Here is a 23,290-nt window from a genome sequence, read left to right as displayed (position 1 = left end):
CAACTCTTGATAATGTACATTTGTCAACTCTTGATAATACATCTACACGTACATATACACATATGTACATATATAGAAATATATGTAAAGTTAAATAACCATTTTTTTATTTTTTTAATTAATTGTTAATTAATTAATCAATTAATTTATCTATTTCATATCTCTCTACAATATTACATGATAATCATGTACATATAGTAGTAACCATTTCTAATATTATTATTTAATTATTAGTATCTAAATTTACTAAATAAATAATTTTGAACTCATTATAACTCCGATCGACGATCAGACAATGCCGATGTATCAATGACATAAATCTTGTTCATATATGAAAATTAAAAATTTCGAAGATCAAAATTTTCACCGATCAATTTTTGGCAGCTGTCAGTTTTATGAACTTCTTCACCTAAACATACAGTTTCACTCTCCGTACTTAATTTAGCAGTTAAGCTTACTTACACATCTTCCATCATGTGGAATTCATTTATGAACTCCTTCATAAACAATATGTTTGATCTCTATCAAAATACAGTCGCTAAATTCAACTTCCTGAACTTGAATATCTCAACGAGAACACAGAATCTGATATTTATGCAACCCTCAATGATTTAGGGATAAAACTAGTCGTGGGTTCACAACTTCAAGTGTCTCACATAGCCCCATTTTTTTCATCAACCCCTTGATAAAAAATGTCAGATCTCAAGTTAGATTGTACCCATCGGATCATGGTAAAAGCGTTTAGTAGCATCGACACATGATCCTCATATATCACTGATAGTGCTTGCAAGAATCTTAAGTTATTGTTAGCGTATAGTACGGTACTTTCAAATCATATATCTCGATCGAATCTGCAACCATTAGTATATCGAGAGTTTCATTTGAATTCGATAACAATATGATGTATCATTGAGAGACATATCTCATGGTATCTTTTGCATATTCAAGAACTTTATCTATGCAGGTTGCATGAGTATACAAATAAAGTAAATGTCATAATTGGATAAAACCGTAAAATATTATTAAAATAAAGATTGTTTTTATATAAGAATCAATAAAGTTCAAGTCACAAGTTGACTCGCTGAACACCTATTAACAAATAATACTAAAAATATACATGTGTGCTTTTTTCTTTGGGAAGATAAACCCAACTAATTAGAAATTCATATAGTTAATTACATAGAATTATGTTTTTTTTTCTATTTGGAAATATTTATCTCCACCATCTCACAATGCAAGAGAGATACATATAAACTACTTCATGAATATTTTAATTTGAAATTCGAAAGTATCATTCATATCATAGGAAAACAACAGGCTTGCATGATTTTGGCATTAACAAAAAAAAAAATTTTGATCACTTAGACAGCGTGTATCGAACTCTATTTTGCAAATACTTTTAAAGAATTCTTTAATCTTTTTAAATTTAGAATAATAAACCAACTTTTAAATATTAGATTGATTTCTGGATAGCAAAAGACATATGATCCAACTCTAAACCATGTTCTTATAAAACACATGAATTTATATTTGTTATCGCATTAAGAACTGGTTTTGTATCGATACTATGGAAACAAGTCTCTTCATTTCTCTTCTTTTGCCTAACATCCACGAATAGATCTATATTATACACTTCCATAAACTTTGGATCCTCGGTCTACTAGTCTGTCATGAATCAAAACTTAAAGAACTGAATCAAAAATTTAATATTATTTCGGTATTGAATCACAAATTATTACAGGATCTGAAAGTGTAGGAGGACATTTGCAGATCATAACTAATAAATATCTACCTGATTTATGCTCTAAGATACAACATGTACTGATGTTATTCCGAGGAGACAAAGGGACGTTGTAAATTATGATGTACACATACGCGAACAGACGGGATATAAATTCAAAGATGAAATAACATGAAACCTGACATAAGTTTTTGATGATCCAGGTCTGTCAAATGAGAAGAGTTTTTGACATGGAAAACCAAAGAAGATGCATACTTGCTTCCCCTATGTGTAAAAGCTAAACGAGATGTTGGAATTCATGCCACCACTTTGATAGCCTCATCCAGGGAATCAACTGTGGCATTTTGTTGTGCCCAAAGTTGTGCATATCTCCCATTCTTCGATAAAAGGACTTCGTGCGGTCCCTGTTCTAAAACCCGTCCATTTTCCAAAACTACAATCTGAAATCCATTGAAGAAAACATATTAATGCTGATTGTAAAGGAAACACTAATAATGAACATGTGAGATGCATGAATTCAGCTAAGAGGAATCTAACAAGGTACACATCATAGATTGTAAAATTACGGTAAAATATTAGGCATATGGTAAGGAGTTATCAGGGATTGGAAAATTACTCTGTCAAAATCTCTGTTACCCACAGTTACGTCATCGTGTTAGCACATGAGAAACCATGGATAATTTACCATATAAATATCTTCTTATGTTTAAAACTGGGGAAATGCAAGTACTTTCCAGCATCCCCATAGGAAAAAAGTTTATTCTCACAAATCGGTATATTGAGTTGGGTAACAATCAACTAAAAAAAAGGTCATAAATATGTAGGTAAGTAAATAAGAATTGGTGCAGAATACGTACCTGATCACACTGCATTGCTGTTGTAAGCCTGTGAGCAATAAATATGGAAGTCCGGCCATTAGCTAGGGATTTCAATGCACTTAAAATCTCTGCTTCTGTTGTGCTATCAAGAGCACTCGTAGCTTCATCACAGAACCTAAAGGCAAAAACGTGATTAAAAAGGAGCACTCAACATCAGTTGTGGATTCGTCAATCCTCATCTAAAGTTTATTTTGTGTTAATAAAGAGAAATAGCTCTACCAAACCCCATCACAATACTAGCATTTTTTGGAAAAAAAACATTTAAGTTGACATGAAACTCCAACATATAGTTCATTATATCATTGAAGTGTTGTACAATAATATGGAGAAGATTTTGTAATATTTTATCAATTAGTCGTGATTCGATAAGATTGTCAAATATTGTAAATATGGTAGGATAATATTCTGATTTTGGTAGGAATATTTTTAGTCTTCCGATTTTGTGGGATTAGATTACCTCATTGTACTCTATATAGATGCAATTTTATCTATGAAGTAATACACAACACTTATCTCCAAAAGCCTAATTTATTTCTGCTTGGTATCCAAGCCCCAGGGTTTTAAACTCCCCTCGCCATCTAACAGCTTGTTTGCAACCTTCGTCTTTGAAAAATGTTATCGGACTCATCCAAAAATTCGTCCTCCTCCGACGAGTCTACCTTTGCTCCTCTTTCCGGGAGAGATGTGTCGTCTCTCCAAATCACTGCCACAAACTCAACCGCCACAATTATTTCCGTCAAGATTGTGATATGTGGCTGTGGAAAAATGGGTCCTTTCACCAGAGAACTTGCGTCACCAAGCCCGTCATACCAAACTTGGGTTGCTCGAAATTCAATTGTCCTCGCATGGTTCATCAATTCCGTGGAGAACAGCATCAGCCGTAGCTATTTGTGGTTTCAAACAGCAAAAGAAGTCCGGAATTCTGCTCGTCAGATGTATTCTGACCTTGGAAATGCCTCAAAGATTTTCGAGCTTCAATAAAAACTTAAGGAAATGCAGCAAGGTTCTAATTCCGTGACACAATACTTCACGGACATTCAAGACTTGTGGCAAGAGTTTGATCTTTTTCTGGACAACACTCCAACTTGTGCTCAATGCAGTGTCAAAATTTGTCAAAATCTTGAGAAGGAACGTGTCTTTGATTTCTTTGCAGGACTGAATCGGGAACTCCATGATGTTCGGTGACATGTGGTTGCGTAAAACCCATTTCCATCTCCTGAGGATGCGTTTGCAGAAGTTCGACGTGAAGTAATGCGCCGCAAAGTCATGCTTCCTTTACCAGCCACACGTGCTGCATCTGAGGCTTCTGTCTTGATCTCCAATCGACCCCAATAGCCCAGGTCCAGGGCCCGCATCCGGGCCTGGTGCGAACATTGTAAGCGTCCTAGACATACCAAAGATAAGTGTCGGGAGATCCACGGTAAACCAGCAGACACCACAAAAACGACACAATGGTCGTGGCTTTCAAGCCCAAACAGCCTGCTTCCTCAGACATCAACGCACCTTTGACAAAGGAACAGAGAGAGCATATTTGAACAATATTGTCATCTTCTGCGTCAGTCCTCACTCAATCAATCTCCAAGTCAGGCTGTTGGGTCATGCTCGGTCACTCAATCTAGTAAAACCCACCCTGCCCCAAATTTTTGTGTTGCAGAATCTTGGATTGTCGATTCTAGCGCCTCTGATCACATGACAAGAGACTCTAATATTTTTTGAACTTATACTCCGTGCCCTACACATCACAGTTAAAATAGCTGATGGTTGCCTAACCCGTATTGCAGGCATGGGTAACATTCAATTGTCTAGTGATATTATCCTAAAATCCGTCTTTCATGTTCCCTCATTTACTTGTAATCTACATTCTGTCAGTAAGCTGACTAAGGATAATAATAGTGTCGCTAGATTCTTACCCTTCTCTTGTTTTTTTCAGGAACTACTATCGGGTAGGATGCTAGGTTTCGCCACGGTCTTTACTACTTTGAGAACAATGCTCCGTCCATTTGCGTCTGTTTTGAATATTTCAAAAATAATGTTATGACATCACAGGCTAGGCCATCCTAGTTTTTCATATTTACAACATTTGTTCCCTTCATTATTCAAGGATAATAAAGATCAATTTGCTTTTATGTGATATTTGTCAAATTGCCAAGCATACACGCATTACTTACTCTCCTAAGCTTATACACCCTCGTCACCATTCTCCTTAATCCTCAGAGATATTTGGGGACCCTCACCGGTTACTACACATCTAGGGAGACATTGGTTTATAACATTTATTGATTATCATACACGAGTCACATGGGTTTACCTCCTCAAAAACAAATCCGACACCTCCACAACCTTCAAAATCTTTCATCAAATTATTCAGAACAAATTTAATACTCGCATCAGCAACTTACGAACCGATAATGGTACAAAATACTTCAATACCACCATCGGTGACTATCTGAAAGCCCATGGTATTACCCACCAAAGTTCCTGTGTAGATACTCCTCAGCAAAACAGGGTAACGAATGCAAGAATCGCCATCTTCTAGAGATTGTCCGTGGCCTTATGTTCACCATGAATGTTCCCAAATACCTGTGGGGGGATGTTGTAATCACCGCTGCCTTTCTCATTAATCGCTTACTTAGCCGTCCACTTAACCTCCAGACTCCATTGTATCTCCTCCTTAAACAAGTTCCCGTCGTCCATATCTCCACTCACCCACCACTTGAGACATTTGGGTGTCTAGCATTTGTGCATGTCCATAATCACAATCGCAGTACACTTGATCCTCAAGCCATTAGAATCGTATTTGTGGGTTATTCTCCTTCCCAAAAAGGTTACCGATGTTATTGTCCCAGCACTCGAAAGATTTATATCTTCTTCAAGAACACACACTTTTTCTCCCAATCTTCGCTTCAGGTGGAGACATTTGATGAAGTTGGTTGGGACACTTCTCTCCTTGGTATACAATTCGACCTTACACTGGCCTCTTTTCCTGACTTATCCCTGACCAACCCTTCCATACATGAAACCAACACTCCTGTGTCAGAAGCATAAGCAGAAACAGAACCAACACCACAAAAAAAGCTATATGTCTACTCACAATGGGACAAGTCTCACGTAATTAAAGATGTCGTGAATCCTAGCCACAGTCAAGAGTACGAACCGGTAGTAGATCCTCCTCCGTCAGGTACCACTCATGATCTTAATGTAGCTATAGTAATTAGAAAAGATGTACAATCTTGCACTCAACACCTTATTTCTAACTGTGTCTCTTACTCGAATCTTTCCTCTTCATTTTGTGCCTTTACTTCAAAATTGTCTAGTGCCACCATTCTCAGGTCAATTCAAGAAGCTCTAAATGTTCCCTAATGGAAAGTTGTCGTGCTAGAAGAAATGTGTGCCCTACAACAGAATAACAGATCGAGCTTGGTATTACTGCAAGGAAAAATACTGTAGGGTGCAAATGGATGTTTATAGTCAAGTCTAAAGTTGACGGTTCGATTGAGAGACATAAAGCACGACTGGTTGCCAAGGGATTCACACAAACTTATGGTATATATTACACTGAAACATTCGCATCTGTAGAAAAACTTAACACCGTAAAAATACTTGTGTCCTTAGCAGCCAATCTTATTGGCCACTACATCAGTTGAAAACTAAAAATGCTTTCCTTAATAGCGAACTCAAAGAAGAAGTTTACATGAGTCAAACCCCTTGTTTTGAGGAGAAATCAGAAAGCCAAATCGTATGCATACTCAACAAGTCTCTTTATGGGCTCAAATCATCCCCACGTGACTGGTTTGATAGATTTTTGAAAGTCATCAAGAACTTTGGATACCAGTGTGTTTGGCAACCAAGATTTCGGAGGATTTCATGAGATTTGGATTTCAAAATCCAATTTTTACTGTTTGGCAAAGTGATCCGAATTCAACATAGAGTGCACAGAACCTATGCAGCTCTACTGTGACAACAAAGCAGCCATCAGTATCGTCTACAATCCAGTTCATCTTGATAAAACTAAACATGTTAAAGCAAATCGACATTTCATTAAAGAAAATATAGACAAAGGGATTATCCATATTGAATATGTGCCCACAACTAACCACCTGATTCATCTACTCACAAAAAGAAAGTAAGAGCAAACTCGTGAATTTCTTGTTGGCAAGCTTGGCCTCATAGATATTTACAATCAAGTTTGAGAGGGAGTGTAGAATAATATGGAAAAGATTGTGTAAATATTTTATCAATAATTGTGATTTGATATGATTGTCAAATATCATAAACATTGTAGGATAATATTCTGATTTTGGTAGGAGAATATTTAGTTTTCTGATTTTGTGGGATTAGATTAGCTCAATGTACTCTATACAAGATGTAATTGTATCTATGAAATAATACACAAAAGTTATCTCCAAAAGCCTTGTTTATTTCAGCAAGTATGAATTACTTTTACCTCAAACTCATAAAACTTGCAACACAATAATCATAATTCATCTAGCTTCCTTAAAGCTATTGACTTCTAGGAAAATATAAAATACCTTTGATTTTAGAATCGAAGAGATTTAAACTGGGGAAAAATGCCTGCTAAAGAATCCAATCACATCTTTGACATAAAGGCCCACCAAAATTATATATAAAAAAAATAGTCAGCCAGAAATTGATATGTTACCAACCCCAAAACTTTGCCCCTGAGCATCAATAATGCCATAATTAGTTTATCCTCTATGAACAGGGTATAATAAGAGATCTAAAATATCTTAGAAGAGAGGCTGGAAGCGGGTCATGAAAAGGAATCGGAATGTATAAAAGTTAGGAGGCACTGGTCTGCAATCATGATACCAGTCGTGGTAGAAGTGATAGATCCAGCAGTACCGGTGAGTAAAATAAGGAAGAGGTCACACAGGCAAAAGCAATAATGATGTTGTAACGAGGCTGGTGTGAGGCTAGACCGAGGGAAGGAGGAGGAAGAAGTGAAATGGTTGAATCATGATGGATCAAGGCTGGTACCATCATCGATGTGGCAGTCTTAATCCCTCAGGATGATTTTGTGTCTGCGACCATAAGCAGAAAACAGTGGAGAAAAATGAAAGGGTGGTGATGGTAGCAAAACACGGAGATGGTGGTGGAATTGGATATAGGCAGGTTAATGTGCAGATTGCAATGGACACCTGTTTGGTTGATGATTTCTAAAAAAGTGGAGGACAAAGAAAGAACGTTGGCAACAGAGAAAGAGAGGGTGGTGACAGCACCAGCAAAAGAAAGGAATGAGTGAACGAAAATATGGAAAAAGGTTAGATTTTCCAAAAAAATTGTAAAAACAACTAACATAGAAAGATAAAATAATTTGCAATCAAAACTATTAGTTAACTTCAGAAATCATTCAACACACACACATAAATGTATCTATGTGTTGTCCTTGTCCCCACAGACCCCACAAGATGAATCATAGTCCCAAACTCGTCAGGTTTGCGTACATGGATTTATCCTTCACTAACTTGCTCTATTAGAAAGTACTCCCCCCTGTGTTGCCAAGTTACTTCAGCCAAGCTTAATATGTCTAAAAGCAAGTACCACTGATTACATCATTTTGGAAAATATGACAACAAATTTGAAATATAAAACAATTATTTTCATTCTTCTGAATTCAGCAAACCAAGAACACTAAAAAAAAAAAGTTGCACTGCCTTTTTCTAAATATAAATTATATAACCCATAGCACTCTGCTCACTCCTATGGAACAAGCACGTCTAACACTGGGTATGCATGGACAACTTTGTTCAATGAATTACTGAAAAGTGCTGCAGTTAAATTTGTATGTCAAAATGTTTGCATTCGCAAATACGTAAATCACATGGAAAGTGAGGGTAATTATGATTCTCAATAAAAACCATATGATATAAATGCTTCATCTTACTACAAGATTTACTAGTAGTTTAACATTCATAATTTCTCAATACAAATTTAATACCATTTTTAGAACCACGAGCCACGCTACAAAAAAATAACAACAAAACAGAATGAGTGGAGAGCTCAATATCTAAGAAGATACTTACATTATGGGAGGTGCTTTCAAGAATGCACGGGCTAGTGAAACACGTTGCTTTTCACCACCACTTAACTGCACAAGAGGACGAGGAACTTTCTAAATAGAAATCGAAAAACTGAAAAAACTCAGAGCCAGAGCATATATTAGTCTAACTGTCAAAGACTGCTAAATTTACTATCTGTTTCCAATCACCAGGCATCTCGAATTACTGATCCATCCATCATTAGAGAATGGACATGCAAACAGCAGACGATAATGTGAAAGATGAAATTAAAAAACCTTTCTGAAAGTAATCAGGAAGCGGATAATAAGAATTTCTGATTGACACAAACTGCAGGTTTAGAAATCAAAAGTTTTAGCAAAATATTATTTCTTCCCATGTTATTCTTGAAATATGACTTAAGTTATAAAAAGAAAAACTTTGCAAAGCAGAAACTAGAAATATATATAGTTTATAAATAAATGCATAATCAAGAGAGAATGGTTAATTTTAACAACGGATTTAGTGGGAAGGGTAAAAGTAGAAGGCATACCTTAAGCCCTCTCTCCCCGACAACAGTTGAATACTTCTCTGGAAACTTCATAATGGTGTCATGAATTGCAGCACGACGAGCTGCGTCATACACCTGATACCAGAAAACAATTGCAACAAGTGAAGAACTTATGAAATTTGCAATCTGCCAGCTCAAAACCAATATGAATTTAAAGAAACCTCTTCCTCTGTCGCTGAAAGGCGGCCATAATGAATATTGTGAAATATGGTATCATTGAACAGTACCTGCCAGCAAAGTATAAGTCCTCCATTCAAATTATAAAACCAGAAAGTTTAGAGTTCTGTGGACCTAGATGAAAAATCACCAGGAGTAAACAAAATACACTTACAGTATCTTGAGGAACAACGCCAACGGACTTTCTGAGGCTCTCCAGAGTTACCAATCGAGTATCTTGACCATCTATTTTTATCTGTCAAATAGGAAGGTACTTGCACAATTGAATAAAGTCTAGGGCCCAATTTGGCGAAATAAAATAAAGAAAGTGATGCAGCTCTTGTTTGACAAATAACTAGCATGATTTTATATGCTCCTTTAATTAATCCTGGTAAGTTGAAATGTTTACACATTGCTATAAGCTACTAAACACAACCACAAATAGTCTGAGAAAAATACGCCGTGTGACAATGAAACTGAAAAAAATGGTAGCGACCTAAAATTCATACATAAAACACCATGCAGGAAATAAATGTTAAATCTATTTATTGTATAAAAGAAGGATTCGGAAAAAGGAAATGTTTGCACTCTTACATGTCCAGAGTGGGCATCAAAAAACCTGAAGAGCAATCTAAGTATGGTAGACTTTCCTGCAAATAAGCAGCAACCAACTTATCAATCTTATTTGAAAAAAGGAACAAGAGCAGAAATTAAAATGTAAGAATCCAGGATGAATTGACATCTGTCACAAGATATATAACAGAAAAAAAGAAGAAAGAAATAGCATGTATATCACCAAGAACTGAATCTCAATCTACTGTCATACTTGTATTCCATCCTATTTGAACAAATTGACTAAAAACATTGTCAGTGTTGTACTGAACAAACACTTGCTTGGATCAAAAAGCATCAGAGTACTCGGGAAAATAATATGCAGACAAGTATACAAGAATTAATAGGAAAAATGAATGCCCTTAGAATAAGATATGGATCAGCTCAATTCTGTGAAACATATGTAGACTTGAATAATTAAAGTTGTATGAAGGTCTCAAAACAAAACTTTCCAAAACTCATCAAGTTCAGCCCATTTTACTTCCATTCTAGGAAACAAAGACACCATAAATTGTTTTTTTTTTTTAAACATCAGTATGTATGTCAGCTTTCATAGATGCTGCTGGCCCAAGGACTGAAAAACATACTCTCCCCAAGAAAAAACTTCAAGCGACTGAACAAGTTAATCCAAACTGATAAGCATGCATCAAAAGTAAAATGGAAGAATTAAAAAATATTTTTTTCAGCAACTATATCACTAATAACCGAACATGAAGCACACGGAAGCCGACCATCATCAGATACTTAACCAAAAGACAGATGGTAAATTATGTACAGTCAATTTCAAACGATCTAATTACCACTGCCACTTGTTCCAACAATAGCCACACTTTTCCCTGCTGGCACAACAAACGACGTTCCATCAAGAATCTTCCTTTCTGAAAGATAACTACACAAGCAGATCACAGAAGAAATGTAAGAGATGGACATCTATATAATTAATCTCAAATATAGTGAACTAAAAAAATTCACAGAAATTGAAAATATTAGAAACTTCAAACATTGAAAGACAAAAACAAACTATAAGGTATGATATCACTGAACAGTTTAAGAGAACCTGATCATCATGGTCGTTTAGAGAACCAAAGTATTAAAGGTAAATAATTTTGTGATTTCAAGGTAAATATTTTGTGATTTAAAGAGAATACCAACACTTTATTTCAAACTTCTACAAAAGGCATAAGAGATACTAAGCATAAAATTCTTGAATATTTCAGTGCCTAAGTACATGAAAATGCAGAAATGTAACGATTTCCAGATTGTATCACGCATGACACTTTTAAAATCCCTAGCAAGTGAAATGCAGATCACTAAATGTTTCAATGATGATTGCAGAAGTATATACATAATCTGCCGTTGTTTTATGTTGTTTCAATAGTGACATGATCCCTGGAAGTTCTCCAAGCACACAAGTACAAACACTTATGCATGTGCATCCAACTCTAGATTACAGCAGTTAGATCTGTTTCAATCCACACGACCTACTTCTAGCTGCATAATTAATCCCCACGAACTTTGCAGTATTTTTATTAGATATAACACAAGGATCTAGAGTTTCATGTACCGTTTTTGCGGGATAATATATTATAATATCGCTCTAGTTTCCCTTTTCCCATTTTTGTCCATCAAACATTTGTCTTCCCATTTTATGTCCCTCATCCATTAGTTTGATTCTAGAAAATATCCGTACCGTCAACTCCTCTGTGAAGGGCAGACGGAATATTCCTGTGATGTGCACTTGAGCCGTGAAAGGCCCAAATTATAATTCAACACTCCCTCTTTCAGCATAAACAAGCCCTAGTCCCCAAATCGTCTCTTCCCCTTCGTCCAAATTCCCCTCGAAGCCGACAATTTCTCTCCGACATCGAGAGTTGATCGCAAGGAACCCATAAACCTCATTCAACCACTATAAGTGCCTTCTCGTTGATGATAAATTTTGATCAATTATGTTGCTTTAATTCATGATTTTGGCTTTTAGTCGAACATGAATCATTATCTAGTTTTTTTTAATGTTGCAGACTTGTTTTAGGTGCTTTTTAAATTCAAATTTCCTTTAATTAATGTAGGTGTGGACATGAAATAACGTGTCATGTCTCAAAATTTTCAAGAGTTCTGCCCCATTTGTGCATGACTGCATGTCGAAGTGCGTGTGCAAGATAGCACTCCTTGAACTTTCAGTAGCTTATATATTTATAGTTGAATGTTTTTTAAGAGATTTATTTATTTTCTCCAACATGGGTGAGTTGTGTCTTGGCCAAGACTTATATTGGTAGAGAATTGTGCTCCCTACATTAATCTTTTAGATTTATGTATAATATCAACCTGTAATAGACTTATAGGCATATTCTTGTATGCAAGCAAAATAGAATACTGCTGTTATGGTATACTGTAATTCTTATAGTGTTTGATTTATTCAGCAAGACCTATTGAAAACACTTGGTTGTCCCATCATAAGCTCAAAGAATTGGTGAGGTCTTGGTGGAATAATGGGGTTGCTCGGGGATGGGAAGGTTTTAAGTTCATGTCGAAACTCAAGGGGATGAAGGCCGAGGTTTCTATATGGAATAAGGAGGTTTTTGTTGATGTGGGTGTTAGATACACGGAGGTGGTTAATCGAATAAATCAATTGGATGGTTTGGAGGCTGAGGGATCGTGGTCAGAAAGTCTTCACGAGGAAAGAAAGGAAAGGAGGACGGAACTTGAGGTGTTGTCGTTTAGAAAATTTCAAATGGATAGTCAAAAAGCAAAAGTGAAATGGCTAAGGGAAGGTGACCAAAATTCAAGATTCTTCCATGCTTTACTCAACAATCGTAGAAACAGATCATTAATAGAAAAGGTAGAGTTGGAAGATGGGTCGTTGATTACGGAAGATAAACAGATCGAGGAAAACATTGTCAACTTCTTCAAAAATCTATACCGGAAATCTGACGTGGGTGGTGGGGGTTTCGATGGATTGGAATGGTGTCCATTAGATACGAATGAAGCAGAGGAGTTGGAGATTGAATTTTCTGAAGATGAGATTAAGAGGGCTGTTTTCGATTGTGATGGGAACAAAGCACCAGGGCCGGATGGATTTACAATGGCCTTCTTTCAGATGAATTGGGATATGGTAAAAGCGGATTTAGTTAAGGTGTTTGCTGAATTTTTTAACGGTGGCATTGTTAATGCCATTACTAATGAAACCTATATATGCCTTATCCCAAAGAAACAAGATGCAACCAAAGTTAAAGATTTCCGCCCAATCAGCTTGACAACGAGTCTGTTTAAGATTTTGGCAAATGTTTTGGCAAATAGATTGAAGAATGTTTTGGGAAAGACAATTTCAGAGAGTCAGTGCGCTTTTATTAAGGGAAGACAAATTGTGGATTGTTGTCTTATAGCGAATGAGATAGTTGAAGAACATCGCAGGAAAAAAAAAGAAAGGTGGGGTTTTTAAGGTTGATTTGGAAAAAGCCTACGACAACGTTGATTGGAGATTTCTTGATTATGTGATGCAAATGAAAGGTTTTGGGACAAGATGGAGGCCGTGGATTAAAGGTTGTGTCTCCAATGTTTCCTTTTCAATTTTCATCAACGGTAGACCGCGGGGAAAATTCCAGGGGGAGAGAGGCATTCGTCAAGGGGATCCACTATCCCCTTTTCTCTTTAACCTAGTGCTTGATTGTTTGGGTCGGTTGGTTGATAAGGCAAAGACAGTGAATGAGGTAAGAGGATGGGTGGTAGGGAGAGAAAAAATCGAAATATCTCATATCCAATTCGCAGATGACACGTTGTTTTTTGTCCAGTCGGATAGACATCTTTTAGCACTGTTGGAAATTCTCAATAACTTCACTGTTAAATCAGGACTGAAAATCAATTTGGAAAAAAGCGTTGTCTTGGGTTTAAATGTCTTGGAAGAGGAAATTGTGGATATGGCACGTTTAATTGGATGCAAAAGAGAGGTTTGGCCGATAAAGTACCTTGGGGCACCTTTGGGAGGTGACCCCAAGTCTGCTGAATTTTGGGAGCCCGTAATATCTAAAATGTCTAAGAAACTGGCAAGTTGGAAGAAGTCTTTCCTCTCAAGAGGTGGTCGTCTCACTTTGATTAAGGCAGTTTTAGGAGCGATGCCGACTTACTATATGTCACTTTTCAGAGTGCCAATTGGGGTGGCGAAAAAAATGGAAAAATTGATGAGAGATTTTTTGTGGGACGGAGCGGATGGGGAGATACATTGCCATGTCGTTGGGTGGAAACAAGTTTGTAAGCCTAAGGACAGGGGAGGACTAGGGCTGGGGAATATATGCTTGACGAACAAGGCACTTCTTGGAAAGTGGTGGTGGAGATGTTCGGTGGAAAAAGATTCGTTGTGGAAAAGAGTTATCAAGAGTATCTATGGTCTTCAGGATAATGGTTGGGATGTGGGGTTGGCGAGGAACTCTACCTTCAAAAGCCCCTGGAAGTTTATTTCTCGATCGTACTCGACTTTTGAATTTTTGATTAGGGCGGTTTTAAAAGGGGGGAACTTGATACGTTTTTGGGAAGATATCTGGGGGGTGGTGGTTTGTCGTTCAAAGATCGTTTTCCATCTCTTTTTCTAATTTCTTCAACCGTGAATAAACCAATCAAAAGTTTTTTAGAGGAAAATGTTTTGGGAATGAACAATAATATTTTCCAGTGGGATTTGCGTTTCAGGAGACCCTTAAATGAGGTAGAATTAGAGGAATTTGCTGAACTATTGGGGATTTTAGAAACGGTTAGGTTGGAGAATGGTACGACTGATTTTAGAGTGTGGTTGGGGGATCCGTCGGGGTTTTTTTCTGTTCGGTCTTTCTATGCTTCTTTTTTCCCGCTTACAGCTTTCCCTTCATTTCCATACCATGAAAATATCTGGAAAATACCGATCCCGCACAAGGTCCAAGTCTTCTCGTGGATAGTGGCGTTGGGGAAACTATCGACTAGCGACATGTTGCAGAAAAAGTGGCCTGATTGCGCATTAAGACCGCAATGGTGTAATCTATGCCGGAGACATGAAGAGAACCAAGATCATATTCTGGTGCACTGTTCATTTTCACATGCAATTTGGACAAGAGTTCTGCAAGAACTTCGTTTCGACTGCACATTTCCAAGAAAGGCTCGGGACTTGTTTATCATGGACATTACTATGGCAGACGGAAGAAGGAATAACAGATTCTGGCTCTTGACGGTGCACTGCATCTTTTGGACTCTGTGGTTGGAAAGGAATAATAGAATGCTTGCGGATTCGGCAGAGTCTCTGGACGATGTATGGGCAAAGATAAGACTCAGGGTCGCGACATGGACAACGATGTTACCGGAGTTCAAACATTTACTTATTGCGGATGTGATTAGGGATTGGAATTATGTTTGTTGTTGATTTAAGATCTCTGTTTTTATCGTAATTTTTATTTAATTTATTAGGATTACTATCCTTTGTAATCCACACTATTATTATAATGAAAAGTAGTTTCGTATCAAAAAAAAAAATTTGTGATAATTCAATACGGATTTTGTTATTTCTTGTAGTGTAAACTGTAAAGTGAAGAAATAATACTGGCATTGACCTCTGATGGCTAGATGAAGTAGATGCATCTTTGGGGACTAAGCTTGCTTCTGCTGAAAAAGGGAAAATCGGGTTATAATTTGGTCCTTTCATTGTTCACGTGAATGTTCCGTTTGCCGTTCGCGGAGGAGATGACAGTAGGGATATTTTCTAGAATCAAATTAACTGATGACGGACATAAATGGGAAGGCAAACGTTTGAGAGACATAATTGGGAAAAACCGGAAACTAGAGGGATATAATAATGTATTATCCCCATTTCTGCAGATACGATCTTTAGATGTCGTATTTTTCTACTTTGTACATACGGAATTCATTTTGACAGCAGAATGCTAACCAAAGATTATGAAGTGCACCTGAAGTGAACGTCGTCAAATTCAATGCCACCCCCAGTTAATTTCAAAGGCTGGGCATTATCCATGTCCCTGATTTCAGCCTTCTCCTGGAGGACGTATCAGAAAAATTGTCAGAATTTTAAGAAATAAGTCAAGCACTTGTCATGAGTGACTGAAGAAACTGACTTCATGCAGGCGAGTAAAAAAACACATACCACACAAGAGATTATGGCAACGATAAACATTCCCGACTACATGATGAAATTGATAATGTTCAAATTGAAATCATCATTTCACACACAAAACTACACAAGTTAAAACAGATGAAAACACTTTTACCCAACCTATCGAGTAGATTGAATAGATTGAATCAACACACACAGCAGCAAATCAAATTATGATCCAAACTCAAAAGAATTCATGAAAAGAAAAGGAAACGCACACGATATCAACGGGTAGAAGTATAGTAAGGCCCTAACTCCAATCTCACAATTTTTTACCTTCATTTGGTGCCATAGCATTAGGACATGAAAATCAAGTATATTAGAAATGCAGAACAATAAGCTTCACCAGCAAATAATTCATTTCGTCTAAGCTAGCTTTCACAGAAACCTTCCAACTAATCTCTCATCACATAGCCATGCTTCTTTGAATCACTTCTTTATTCCGAACTTCTTTTAACATTTAAACTTCATATCTAGTATTGTTGGCTGAAAACCTCACTATACCATTTATGTGCATTTAGATTACACCACACAATTGTTTTAGGGTTTGATAATGAGATATCTTTGTTAGAGGACACATGTATTTCTCACTCAAGCCTATTGACCAAGCTGAGCTAAGAGCAACCCTTGAGGAAAGCAAAATGACAAAATTAAAAACAATGAATGATACAACAAACAAAATTTAACACTAGCAGAAAAATGGGATGGGGAACTTCCGGCCAATGAGACAATACCTCGAGTAAGTGGAACATGGCCTTCATGTCAACCAAACTTTGAATTGTTTCTCTATAGACACTTCCAAGGAAGTTGAGTGGAAGAGAAAGCTGAAACAATAGCCCGTTTACCATGACCTAGGAAGAGAAATGTTTTGTTATGGTTTTATAGTGTATCCTTCGTCACAAAAAAATTGATTTTTTTACCAAGTCTCCAACAGTCATACTGCCATTCATAATCCCATGTGAACACAAGACCATAGCTGCAGAGATTGCTGCACTGAAAATCAAACTCTGGCCAAAGTTTAAGACGGCAAGACTTCTTTGAGTTTTCAATGCAGCATCTTCATATTCTGAAAGAATTTATGAATTTAATTAAATTGATATCAGTAAGCATTTAAACAATAAATTAGCATATAATTAAATATAATTAAACATTCCTCAACAAATCAAAATTGCTGAAAATGAACTGCTTGTTATACTTCGCAATATTTTTAAGTTAATTTGAGAAAGAAAAAAGTGATTCAGACTTTGTTTCCCTAATATATCAGCTTCATTGCACAATTAAGCCTTTGTAAATATCAAACCAATGAAGAATGGTTAAAGTTGCTAAACCAAACGCATAATCAACCTACAGCAGTTCCCCAGTTCAAGAGCAAACAGTTTCTGCTGAAGAGGAAAGAGTCAGTCTGACATTATACAGTAGGTTATATCACTAATACATAAGATCAAGAAACATAGAAATGCCGGAATTTTCACACCCCTACAAAATATGCTTTACTATGATTCATGAACCCAGGTTCATTAAATCTCGGAGTTCTAAGATTTAAACGGGATAAAACATCTTTTGGCAAAACATATGCATACAATAACAAGAAGTCCTATGTTTGTTGTTAGTCAGTATAAGATGTGGGAAAAAAGCTGTCCCATTCAAAGAAAAATTTTTAAAGGGGAAAAAACTTACTTTGCAGAAACTCATCATACTTTTCAGCTTCAAAGGCCTCATTGTTAAAATACTTCACGGTCTAAAAAGAAAAGGCAGTTAATAGAAACCATGTTTTAAATTCAAGCCGCTAGCAATGAATCAAAGTGCACACCAATTTTCACGAAGATTTGAAAGCCACCTCATAGTTAATTAATGAGTCAATTGCCCGTGTACCAGCGTCGTTATCTGCTTTGTTCATTGCCTTCCTGAACTTGGTTCTCCACTGCAAAATGATAAAGAAAAGCAATCTATCAAGCATCCAAGAACTAGATCCATGTCTTTCATCGGTCACCAAGATATCGAAGAAAGGTGGAAGAATAAAAAACAAAATACAAGGGATTGATACAGAAAATATTTATCATTTCCAAAGGATGGCCGTAAAATTCTTTAGCATATAGTGAACATCTCGCCAGAGACACTACAATGAGAGCAAAAACAGTCCAGGCTATAATTTAGACATCAAATAATACAAAGAAAACACACCTGAGTAACAGTGAATGTGAAGATCACATATGCTGCAACAGAAAGGGAAGTAATCCATGCAAATGGTGCTCCTAATTTATATGCAAGTATACCAGATACCATTGATATCTGAAAACCACACACTAAATCTGTTCAAAATGTATTCAGAAACAGGTACTGGAAGCAATAAGAAACTGAAACTCTTACATAATTAGCAAAAGGAGTTTGTATTGAATTAAAAATAAACCAGAAGACAGAACAATAAAGAGAAAAAGGACCGCACCTCAAGTATGGTAGGCACAACATTGAAAACCATTGACGAAAGAATAAAATTTATAGCACGGCTACCACGATCAATAATTCGACTTAGGGCACCTGTTTCTCGACTACAAAGATAAGAGGTAAATGGAAGTCCATATTAAAAAAAAATGCTTCATAACAAAGACCATGGACATTCACAACTCTAGCTCAAATAAAATGACAAAACTAGAAAACAGGAGAAAAAACCTACAAAGCCCAACTATATTCAGATAATTTGAAAACTTTAAGACCTTTCATTAAATTAATTCATGCGTCGTAATCAACAAGAGTTACCGGGCACCTAATGAAAAAAATTTGCCAAGAGAAAGTTGCTGCAGAAATACCTAAGGTGATATCTCAGGTCAAGCTCATGCAAATGTGAAAAAACCTGCAGGTAGATGCATCAATAGCATAAGACAGGAAAGCCTAAAATTTGAATCACAATTTGGAATTCTCAATGGAACATTGTGATTGTAGCATATATGTAATGGGTCAAGTCTAACCACAATTAGTTTGTAGTTGTTACATGTACATTATATCTGAGATTTTACTAGCTGCAAACTACTTGAGTTAAAATAGTTAATATAAAGGCAAGTTTAGGAGCGGAGTCTTCTATACTTAACTGACAACAGCATATCATTTGTTCCTACAAACCAAGTGCCCCCATGATATAGGATAACATTATAACAGATTATTGACTGGCTTGCATGTTTGTTGATAACAATTCATCAAAGAACATATATGTAACATGTTAGGTGGCCGATTCTGCAGTAAACTAAAATTATTTCACCAAATAAATCTTTCATGTTGTGCATGTTTGTGTATGAGATAGCCCTACAGTTTGAGTTTGACACGTTATTTTTCTTTCTTCTCGGAATCCTAATCCTATAATACCATGTTGAAAATAGAGAGCATAGGAGAAACTGTGTTTTCTTGATAATAAATTTATAAAACAAGTCTAAATATAAGTTGGCAACCAAAAATCTTGAACAAAATATTAGAACTATAATTTGTTTTTAGTTAGAACCCTAATTTATATTATTAACAACAAAAAATAGAAAATTTGACTGCACCTGCTTATAAACGAGCATATAATATTGTTTCTATCAAAAGTGAGTTATTACAATCCTGGGGCATGCTCACAATTTTGGATAGTCTCCATCACAGCTCCACTAACTGTGGAATAAAAAGATTTATGCCCATTTACTGAACGAGGTCAAATTAAATTAGGAACTGTTATGGGGCAGTGGGTGGAAAGAGTGCCAATTGGTTTCATGGAGGCCGAAAAGCGGAAGTATGCAATCAATATACAAAGGGCACCAAAAAAAAAAATTGTCCTAAAAAGTCGAACACCCATCCCAGATATGCAATATGTCTTGACAAATGAAGTAAGAATTTGCCTAAAAACAGAAAAATCATTGCATGATTTGCGTAGACAACACTATCAAGTATCAGCTACCACAAACCATTGGTGCCTAAAAATCAATTTAGATGAATGATTACTCAGTTTAAAGACGAGAATACAATGAAGCAAGAAACCTCAGTCCTATACCTTTCTAGAAACCTGTCGAATTGTTCTCAATGCCACCTTAGAGAATATAGCAGTCCGTAGTTCTACAGAAAAAGTAAATTTGCAAATAAACAAACGGTATATGTTTGACTTTAGGCATCCTTAAATCACAAATAAGCTAAGAATCTTTGAATCAAGCGTAAAAACCAATGAACTTGGAATACTGCAACGACTTACCATTAAAGGCAGCAGCCCCTGATCGAGCTATCCCATACCCAATAAGAACTGCAACTGGGGTAACAAAAAGAGCTACAGCAGATGAATTAGCAACCGTAAACTCAGTAAGAGCACTTGCATTTCCAGTGGCTGTCGTTAACCAATCGACAGCTAACTTAAACAAGAATGGAACCTGAACATTGATCACCTACAAGAGATGCAAAAATAAATCGAAGATAAATACGAGATGGAATCATGGAAAAATCAACCATTCGCCAAAAAAAATATATCAAAGAAAAACAAGTGTGTACTGTTTCTAATTACTTTGGCACCAATAAGGAGAACCAATGCAGTGATGACCCGTAGCCTGAATTCAACATTTTCTTTCATCCATAGGTATTTCGCCAGAGTGGAAATGATTTTAGAGTCTGTAACTAGCTCCCCTGAAGCTCCGACTTTCTTCAACGGCGCTGTTGACTTTTGCTCCGTTTCCGAAGAAAACAGTGCATATCCATTTGGCGTCGAACCCTGAAAAGGCAATTCCAAAAAACACAAAAACAAAAACCCTTTCAAAGAAACAAACTAAAACAACCTCAATAAAAATGCAAGATCGAAAACGATTGATATGTTTACGGGTTTTTGAGGCAGTTTCGAGGGAAAATCGGAGAGAAAAGCGTGGACTGTAAACGAGGTCGGTCTGGCTGAGATCCATACTATGCTTTGTCTACTCGCAGATATGAAATTCCGATTGAATAAGGAAACACTTGGTAAACGATTGAGGCATCGAGAAGAAACTGGCAGATTCATGATTCTTAAACACCTCGACGCGAATGTACCCTGCATTTCTACTTTCTCCTTTTCTTCTCAATGCATTAAAGTACAAAATTACGGTAAAACAAACTTGGCCGACAATTGTTCGACGAAATGCTTTAACGTGGGCTCAGCAGAATCTTCCCGACACGCAATTCTGGCGTTCGTTGGTTTCTTTTGTTGATCGTTGATTTTTGTTCAAACACGGCTTATGTTTTTCTCGTTTGCCACCTTTGAATATGGTCGCACGAAATTGATCAATTTCAGGAGTTGGATGTATATGTGTGAAAGTCTCGAAGGATTCGAACCCAGATGAAGTTCTGACCATCTATCAGAGAAAAAAGAGCGAACGGATCTTGTAGGATTCCCAAGAAATTCTTCGATTTCTTCGCTTTGGCATATGTAAAAAAAATATTGTGACAATAATCAATACAGACACTAATTTTCATTCTTTTTTCATTCATATATTTTTTCTTTTATATTTATATTTTTTTTATTACTAACAATAATTTAAAATCAAAATTATTAGCATAATTCATTTTATTTTTGGAATTCTCACAAAACATTATAAAATTTAAAATTTAATTTATTAAAAAAATCTAAAAATTTATTACACTACCTAACAAAATTTTTTTATAATATTTTATTAACCTATAAATTGAAAATAATAATAATTTTTAATTAGTAAAATTAAATATTTTATTAATTATTTTCTATAATTTTAGTTAATCTTTTTTTTTTTGGAAGTTGGTGAAAAATCCTCAATCAAAACATTTCTTTGGGTTCACTCCCTACCCACAAAATTGTGGTACTATGTCATACAAATTGTGGTACACTTCATGTGGAAATGTGGTACTAAAAAAGTACCCAGGGACTGAACACAAAAAAAACGACGGTTGGGGACTGAAGGCCAATTTTCTATTTTTTTGTGTGTATGTATGTGTGTGTGGTTAATACATAATTTTAGAAGCTTATCAACACACATATATAAGAATAACTATAATAAATTTAATATATTAACATTTTATAAATTTACACTAATTACAAATATCATCTGAGGCTTGGAATACAATTGAATCTGATACGTGACATTGTTTTACCAAATGTTTCCTTAGTGGCTTTCGCACACATGGAGATTATTGATTTCCAGCCTATATAACATATTCAAATTACTGAACTAATAAAAGGAGGTATTTAATTTCCAGAATAAGAATGAATATAAGGTTCATCTATGGCAATTTTACAAAACATAAAAGGAATTACAAAAGATATACCAGAGAAATTAAACAACAGAGGATTTACTGAGGGCCACCTCAGAAACATAAATTCATAAAAATCACCCATGAACGCCTTAAACGTCATCTCTCGGCTAAACAGGCTAAAGGGCTACAACATGAATTTATGCCTCCTAGTTAAACTCAAACCTTGTGTTTACTATTTCCTGGTTCGTCTTTAAACCTTATGTCCAACCATTAACCCTTATATTACATCAAATTCCAAAATTTAAATTAAATCTTTTATCATTTCAATTTAATTCCAAGTTACAAATAAATAAAGATCATGGTTTAGTAATGGGATGATTTAACACAAATGTTTTAGCCTGTCATCCAGGCTAATATATGAAATATAAATATTTAAAACTGTAAATAAAAATAGAAAATAAAAACAGTAAACTTACAGAATTGTAATCAGAAGAAGAGACTTTTATACAAAAGGTTGAAACTTTTATTAAGAAGGGTTGTATACAAGAGAGGAATAGAGGGGAGCAAACTCGACCGTGTCCTCCTAAGAACACAGACATAACCTATATATAGATGGAAGTGCCGGACATGAAACCCCGGATTCCAACTAAAAATATAAACAGTAAATGTTTTATTAAAGCAAACAGTAACATGGTTACAAAAGTCAAAAAGTAAATAGTGAGATTCCACTAACTTGTGCTTTTCCACCGGCTGTCGTGATATGCCACTTTGCATATAATTTGAAATATTAAAGATGTCCTAATCATCTTTAATATTATCTTTTAATGAATTTTTTAGATTTTCAAAAATATCATTGATCTGAGAAAATTGAGGAATATCATCCTCTGGATCTTGAGCATCTTGCATATGCATTAGATGAATAAACTGATTTTTCACTTGATTCGGATGCCATAGACTTGTCAGATTTTGAATCAGAACATCCAATATTCTTGTAGAGAT

The 23,290-nt window shown here is 35.8% G+C and overlaps 1 protein-coding gene across 1 annotated transcript; it reads right to left on the bottom strand.

The window, feature by feature from the left end:
* Positions 1 to 1,698: 1,698 nt before the first annotated feature.
* Positions 1,699 to 21,342, bottom strand: LOC140979448 (ABC transporter B family member 25, mitochondrial). Its single transcript, XM_073444849.1, has 20 exons — positions 20,913 to 21,342; positions 20,604 to 20,807; positions 20,301 to 20,487; positions 20,106 to 20,167; positions 18,898 to 18,941; positions 18,537 to 18,639; positions 18,275 to 18,382; positions 17,931 to 18,014; positions 17,771 to 17,831; positions 17,014 to 17,159; positions 16,828 to 16,944; positions 15,891 to 15,976; positions 10,776 to 10,864; positions 9,958 to 10,013; positions 9,539 to 9,619; positions 9,369 to 9,434; positions 9,190 to 9,282; positions 8,664 to 8,728; positions 2,599 to 2,734; positions 1,699 to 2,181 (listed from the first exon to the last, which is right to left on the bottom strand). Exons 1-20 carry the CDS (start codon positions 21,120 to 21,122, stop codon positions 2,038 to 2,040), a joined length of 2,142 nt encoding a protein of 713 aa, XP_073300950.1. The 5' UTR covers positions 21,123 to 21,342; the 3' UTR covers positions 1,699 to 2,037.
* Between the last annotated feature and the right edge of the window lie 1,948 nt (positions 21,343 to 23,290).

Source organism: Primulina huaijiensis, chromosome 6 (assembly GCF_012295235.1).
Source record: "Primulina huaijiensis isolate GDHJ02 chromosome 6, ASM1229523v2, whole genome shotgun sequence".
NCBI classification, from domain to species: domain Eukaryota; kingdom Viridiplantae; phylum Streptophyta; class Magnoliopsida; order Lamiales; family Gesneriaceae; genus Primulina; species Primulina huaijiensis.
The sequence above is the reverse complement of the archived record's forward strand: the minus strand, read 5'-3'. Positions and strand labels throughout refer to the sequence as shown.